The sequence below is a fragment of the Aplysia californica genome, unplaced genomic scaffold, assembly GCF_000002075.1.
Source record: "Aplysia californica isolate F4 #8 unplaced genomic scaffold, AplCal3.0 scaffold00597, whole genome shotgun sequence".
Lineage (NCBI taxonomy): Eukaryota > Metazoa > Mollusca > Gastropoda > Aplysiida > Aplysiidae > Aplysia > Aplysia californica.
In genome coordinates this window covers 137,291-144,533 of record NW_004797867.1, presented here as the reverse complement: position 1 = coordinate 144,533, position 7,243 = coordinate 137,291, and the positions used below count along the sequence as shown (strand labels likewise).

The 7,243-nt window shown below is 41.6% G+C and overlaps 1 protein-coding gene across 1 annotated transcript in view; it reads left to right on the top strand.

Annotated features, from left to right (window-relative positions):
- The first annotated feature begins 607 nt into the window (after positions 1-607).
- LOC101863773 (FACT complex subunit SSRP1) overlaps positions 608-7,243 on the top strand; it is a 23,029-nt gene continuing 16,393 nt past the window's right edge. Inside the window, exons 1-5 of the mRNA XM_013087514.2 lie at positions 608-751; positions 4,680-4,865; positions 5,724-5,829; positions 6,359-6,549; positions 7,036-7,130. Coding sequence (XP_012942968.2) covers positions 698-751; positions 4,680-4,865; positions 5,724-5,829; positions 6,359-6,549; positions 7,036-7,130 — 632 coding nt within the window. The 5' untranslated portion in view covers positions 608-697. The remainder of the gene's footprint in view (positions 752-4,679; positions 4,866-5,723; positions 5,830-6,358; positions 6,550-7,035; positions 7,131-7,243) is intronic.

Genomic DNA, 7,243 nt, shown 5'->3' with positions numbered 1-7,243 from the left:
ACACACACACACACACACACATGCTCACACACAAACACACACACACACACACACACACACACACCTACTCATGTATATTTTCACACGTGCACACAAACAAACACTTTAACACTTTAACAGACCTACAACATGCACAAATTCATAGGCTGCCTACCCACTGATACATCCACGTACAATGAATGAAAATACCCAAAACAATGTACATATTATGTAGATCTACATGTATTTCAACTCTGAAGCAAAAGAAAAAGAAAGTCTGCGATAATTCTGTTCACTAAAAGAGAAATGCCGATAGTCCTTAGTCCCATTTGTTACAATAATTACTAGATCTAGAACTATTATCACTATCACTAGTGTTATACATTCATCTGGTAAGAGCATTAATTTAAATTTAAAAAACAACAAACTACAACCATCTCACCCCACCTCAAAACAACAGCAACAACAACAACAAAAATAACAAACACACTCCAACCATTTTTGGCTTTCACCTGGACAATACACATTTCTTACAGAAACATATTATTATTATTCCGATTTAAGTTGATAGTTTTTGTTACCAATGTTTACGAAACACCGGAAGTCCAGCTTTTTGAATAGCAGTCATATTGAAGAATCCGCGAAAACCCAGGCGGAGGAGAATTTGTTGACAGTGGATATTCTTTTTCTTTGAGAGAGTGTTTACTTTTAATTTAAAATGGGGGATGTTCAAGAATATGGCGACGTTGTACAAGAAATTAGGGGAGCATTGGTATGCCTCTAAATTTTGTCTTTTTGAAATTTTATCTTGTGAGACAACGGATGATATGACAACGATTACGATGATCAGCCGCCTCAAACTCAATGAAGTCAATGAGGCTGAGGCTCATCGAACGAACACGCTGGTTACTAAATTCTAGATCTAGATCTAGAGATATAATCTAGATCTAGAGTCTTTTACAGTAGTTCCCACCACCCCCCTTATTTGAGCCTAGGGTATTTTTTTACTTTCCCTCCCGTCTCACACTCAGCTACCAGTTGTCTATTTTCTACTAGATCTAGATCTAGATCTAGATCTAGATCTAGATCTAGATCTAGAATCTAGATCTAGAATCTAGATCTAAATATTGATGCGCTGAACACGAGAATATCAACTTCATTTCCGTCGCAAATTAATGGTTTTTGAAATATTTGATTGTTTTTAACCGAGATAGACATGCTTTGGACCAATCGGGGGGTTCCAGGGGGGGCCTGCCCCACTGGGGTAAAAGAAAATCTGGGGGGTTACAAGGGGGCATGCCCCCCTGTTTTTACACCCATAATTTGATATTTTACAGCTAGATTTGAAATTGTCTTGAAAATAATTGATTTGCGACAGTTTTAGTGGCTTTATGTGTGATCTGCAGCAAACAGTACAGCAGTTTGACCCCTGAAACAGTGCATCTGTGTGCGGGAGTGAAAGTAAAAATTTACCGAGCCTAGATCTCCTAGATCTATACACACGTTTGATCCATGGCGAGCTGCTAAGATATCGATTCAAATCAAAGCTAGATCTAGATATTAGATTTAGATATCTAGATCTAGATCTAGATTCTAGATCTAACAACTGCAAAACATCAAATTATGGTAAAATTCAGGGGGGGCATGCCCCCCTGAAGAAACCCCCCACCATATTTCTTTTTAAAGGTCAGGGGGGGGGGGGGGAGGCAAACCCCTGTAGCTGTATTATTAGTGTTATTCATCAGTTCATGCCCTATCATCATCATCATCACTCTGCGCCCCTCGAGGACTCCATGCATGCAGGTCTAGATTCATTTGTCAGTGCGATCACTCATCATTTCATTCCGTTCTACATCACCGTCTTGTGTCTTCCATTTCATTTCAGTTGATGTCGTCATCACTTTTAACCCCGTTGAATTATTAAAAGTTCATTGACATTATCCGACAAGTGATGAGTCATTCTTTATGACGACATCAAATCAACTTCGTTAGCGCTTCCGTTTATAGCTGAATCCGCCATTTTCCTGCACGTATATCCGCCGTCCGTCGCTTCGCCACCGCTGAAATACTGAGTGCCGAGGTGCGCTTGTCGCCGACTCCACAAACCGTGCCTTACCCTCCACAATGGTCATTGTCTCTTGCCCTGCGCCTGGCTGCACGTATACAACGCCGGACGAGGACCCCTCCGTGGTCTCTGCTTTGCTGAACATACATGCTTTCTCCCATCAAAATCAAACTGCAGCTTCCTCAAGAGGGCCGAAACTCGAGAGGCCAAGGATTGATATTGGCGTCAACCAAGAAACGTGGAATGCCTTTGGCCGGAGATGGGAAGCCTTCAGGAATGGATCTGCCATCAGCGACTCTTCCGCCCCAACCCAATTTTTCCAATGTGCCAGCGAAACTCTGGGTGACCTACTGCTCAAAGCAGACCCCGGTATCACCTCTCGCAGCCTCAACGAAGTCCTGGAGGCGATGCGGAAGCTCGCTGTCATTCCTACAGCCAAAGGAGTTCTACGAGCTGAGCTAATGCAGATGAAGCAAAGCCCGGAGGAAAACTTCCGTACGTTTGCTGCTAGGGTGAAGGACAAAGCGGAGAACTGTGCATTCACAGTCTTCACTCAGTGCCAGTGTGGCAAGTCCGTCTATGCTGACTACACAGAGGACGCCTCCCGAGATGTCTTACTGGCAGGAATTGCCGACATTGATATTCGTCGAGAAGCCCTCAGTGCTGATGGCATCCAGTCCAAGTCGGTGAATGATGTCATCTCGAGAGATGGCCCGCAACGCCACCCCACTGTCTACGTTCTCTGCAATGTCTAGCTTCAAGAAGAGCATGGCCCTGGCACCAGCAACAGACGAGCGGACACAGACCATCCCATGCCCTGACTGCGGACAGAAGTTCCGCCCCTACAAACAGAAAAGTGGCGTGTGGAACACGAAGCCCCACAAACTATGCCTAGACTGCTGGCGTGGGAAGCGGCGCCGCCCTGCACAGCCCCGGGAGAAACCTACCGGATTGAACACTTTGGTCTCTATGGGTGATCAGATCTCCCAGGTGTCGGCCGTCACCCTGCAGCACAAGATCTTCACCAAGGGCGAGTGGCGGCGGGCCCAGTTCTCAAAACACCCTACAGTACAGTTTGAACTTGGGATCCATCAGCGTAAACCCATCCGGACTACCACAGTGGTAGGGCTAGCAGACACCGGGGCCCAGTCCAACCTGTGGGGTCTGCAGGACTTCCAGAGAGCGGGTTTTGTTGCCAAGGATCTTCACACTGTCCGCATGGATATCAGGGCCGCCAACAAAAACCCAATTAACATCATCGGTGCGTTCCCTGGGCACTTTTCAGGGCAATCCCCATCTGGACAAAGAATTACCTGCCAGTCAATGGTGTACGTCAGCAATTCGGTCTCCGGCTTCTTCCTGTCATATGACACTATGATAGACCTTGGGATCATTGATAAACACTTCCCAACAATCGGAGGCTGCGATAGCAACAGTGCCACAGACTTCCGCAAACCCCCTTCTCTTGGGGCCCGTACCGGCGAATAACAATTGCGGGGTTGGAACTACTGAATAAGTGTCCTAGCTAGAGTTTAGATCTAGATCTGGACTCTAGATCTAATAGGGGGTGTCCACATACACGGCCAGGTCGGGTCAGGTCGCTTTCTTGTGTTTTCAGAGCACACTAACTACTAAGTCTAGATCTACAACCCTGCTGCGATAGTACCCGACGACCTGGAAGTTAAAAGTAGGGAAGTGGCTATTCCCGGGGTGAGAATAAAAATACGATCTACCTCTCACCCCGGGTGAAACTTGCCAGCGTAGGCTATTCTCACCCGGTGTGAAACAAGACCTGTTTTTCCTCATTTTGGGGCACTACTTGGATATGGTGGTCCCGACTTGTGTAGGCCTAGATCTACTGAAATATCGATACTGATTTAAATATTCGGTATCAATGTTTTGTTTTATCAGTAGCCTAGATCTAAATCTAGCCTACAAACTTCACTTGTTTTTCACAAGGCAAGGGGGGTTGCCCCTCTGACTTAAAAAAAAAAAGCATGGGGTGTTTCAGGGGGGGGATGCCCCCCTGAATTTGACCACGATTTCATGTTTTGCATTAGGTTTGAAAGGCTATCTCTCCATATCGGCACGCGAATCAAAAAGTAATCGTTTAGACTTAGAACCAGAAGAAATCGTAGTTGGGGTCAAAACTAGATCTAGAATCTAGATTTTCCCCGTCACAAAAGTCGGGACCACCATATCCAAGTAGTGCCCATTTTGGAATACTGTCTATCGGTGTGGATGATCAAATTGATAAAAGCCAAGAAAAAATTATCTTATAGCACAAAAGTAAGCTAATTTGATCATCTTCAAAGATGCTTTGACTATTTCACTTTTCGAATCGAGCCGAACTTCGCGGGTCGTCATTTTGTTTTGCCCGGAAGTTCTCTCAAGATCTACTCCTCCCCTCTCTCTCTCTCTCTGTCTCTTTCTGAATACTGTCTATCGGTATGGACGATCAAATTGACCAAAACAAAGGGTTTTTTGTGCTAAATAAAATTATGTCAAATATTTAACAGATACAAACATATTGTTGAACAGGGACACGAAAGCTCTTTAATAATAGAATAATAGATAGAGCTTCAACATTTTTTGAGCAATGTAAAAACAGATTTATGACTTTTTTTCTTTGCAGAATCCTGGAAGGTTAAAATTGCAGACTGGCAGTGTTGTCTTCAAAAACAATAAAACGGGAAAAGTAGACCAGTTTCAAGGTGGTGATGTCAGCAAAGTACAGTGGTTGAAGAGAGCGAAAGGATATTGCCTGAAGTTTATTCTCACCACTGGTATCATTCACAGATATGATGGCTTTAAAGAACAAGTAAGTGTTCTGCCCATTAAGATGAATTTGTATGTCTTTTTGAAGTGCTTTTGATTTTCTTTGCGCAATTTTTTACTTCTTAATCAATGATGGAATGTCCTCTCTTCTTTTTTTACATTGATTCTTTTGTTGTGTCAGAAAATTTTGTTATAAAACTCTTTCCATGTTAAAATTATCTGACATGTCTCATTTTCAAGCACTCAAGATATGAGAAAAATAATATTTTGAATTTTTGACGACTTTGCCAAACTTAACCAGAGATATAATGAGAGAAAAAAAAGGTGTCTGTCGTTGATATAAAATTCATGTTACGTCAGTTTTGCTACCGCAGTTTACTTTCACTGTGTGCATCTTTTTGCTATTACAGTGAAATTGGCAATTTGGCTGTACCAGCAGTTTTGTGCAGTTCAGAGTTGGGTTTTAACTCTTCGAGCCCTAACTTCCTGAGGCTACTGTGCCTGATCTCCTGAGCAATGTATTACTAATTTTTATAGGATCGTCAGAATCACTTTCTATACAATCCCACTCAGGGTAGTCCTGATCATTAGCAGCATTTAATTTAGAAAAATCTTCAAAATAGTCAATAAGATTTTGTATAGTAAACTCTGTTTTCCGTGTGTATTTTGTACCAGTCGTGCCAGGTTGGAGATAGGGTCTCGCTCACTGGTGTAACTTTGGCAAAACATATTAGCAGTTTTAGGATGATTCGTAACAGACAACAAGATTATGACTTTTATTTATTTTGCGAGGTCTTTTGACAAAATATAAAAATTATTTAGTGTGTTCTGATGAAATTAAATTAAATGTTTTTTCCTCTTTTGTTAAAGCAATTGATGTATTTTGATTGTTGCTTTTCAGGAATTTGAAAAACTGTCAAAGTTTATTTCAAACAGTTATGCGCTTAGTCTGGAAAAGGTGGACAAGTCTCTGAAAGGATGGAACTGGGGCTCTGCCGATTTTGAAGGTATTATATGTTTCCTGAAGTATTGATTTGATTCTTTTTAAGAATGTTATACTGGAACAATTAGAGTTCATTAGCAGGGATAAACCTGGGACATGAAAGTTTGCAATTAAAAGAACAAAATAATTGATTGAAGATATGGTATTTCTGTTTACATGAATAAACACTGAACATGTAATAGGTTATACAGAATGAATGTACTCATTTTGGGACCTTTATTATGTAGTCAAACTACAAGTGCATCGGGTGAGTTTTACAGGAGAGACCAAAGAGTTTATTATATTCAATGCTCTCCTTGCGGTTGATTTTTGTGTCAGGGTAAAGTTTTAGCATAATTCTAAATAATGTTACCTTGTTAAGACATTTCTTTGCCTTTTAAGTAAATAAGAAATGTTTGACAGCTTTGGTGCAATAGGGGGCGTCATGCTCATTTAGGTACTTATTTCGGTTGATGTTTGATTGATAGGACTTTTTAAGCATTTGAAGCAAGTTCTTGTTCACACATACTTAATTGATTTGCTCATTTTCACAGGCAACTCATTGAACTTCAAAGTGGACTCCAACTTGGCATTTGAAATTCCGTTGACAAATGTCATGAACTCCACAACTGCGAAGAATGAAGTGACCATTGAGTTCCATCAGAACGATGATGCTGCAGTTTCCTTGATGGAGGTCCGATTTCACATTCCTCCTGATCCAGATAACGAGACAGATGCTGTGACTGTAAGTTGATATTGTGTTTGTTTGGTGTGTTTCTTTAGTGTAGATTCTGTAAAAAGATTTTAACTAATCAGCTCTTGAAGGTTTGGATAACAGGTGAGATATGGAACTGGAACCCTTGTAGACCAGCATTAGACGTGCAGCCCTGCTATGTCGTCCACTTTTCACTTACCCCTCCCTCATATTTTTTTGGTTCTATTTTACAATCATGCCGTCCAAGACATCCACCCATATAAGACAAACACTTTTCTCTATAGCAATGTGTAAGTCTTGGACAATGTGGAATGTACATGATTCGTTGTTGTTAGCTTAAAGCATGATATTAAATAAAGTGGAAAGTGCACTGAAGAAATATATTTGGATTGGAAATGAAATTATGATGTGGTAGTTTACATATTTGTGATATTAAGTTTGATTAAATTTAAGATATATTGAAAAGGGTGAATGTTTATACTGACTCCCCAAAAATGTTCTATTTCTTCTTGTCAGAATTTCCACAAGAATGTGATGGAGAATGCGGACATTATCCAGATCAGTGGAGAGAGCATTTGCACGCTGTCCGAAGTACAGTGCCTCACACCCAGGTCTGGCCCCGGAGAGATTTTCTCTCTCTCTCTCTCTCTCTCTCTCTCTCTCTCTCTCTCTCTCTCTCTCTCTCTCTCTCTCTCTCTCTCTCTCTCTCTCTCTCTCTCTCTCT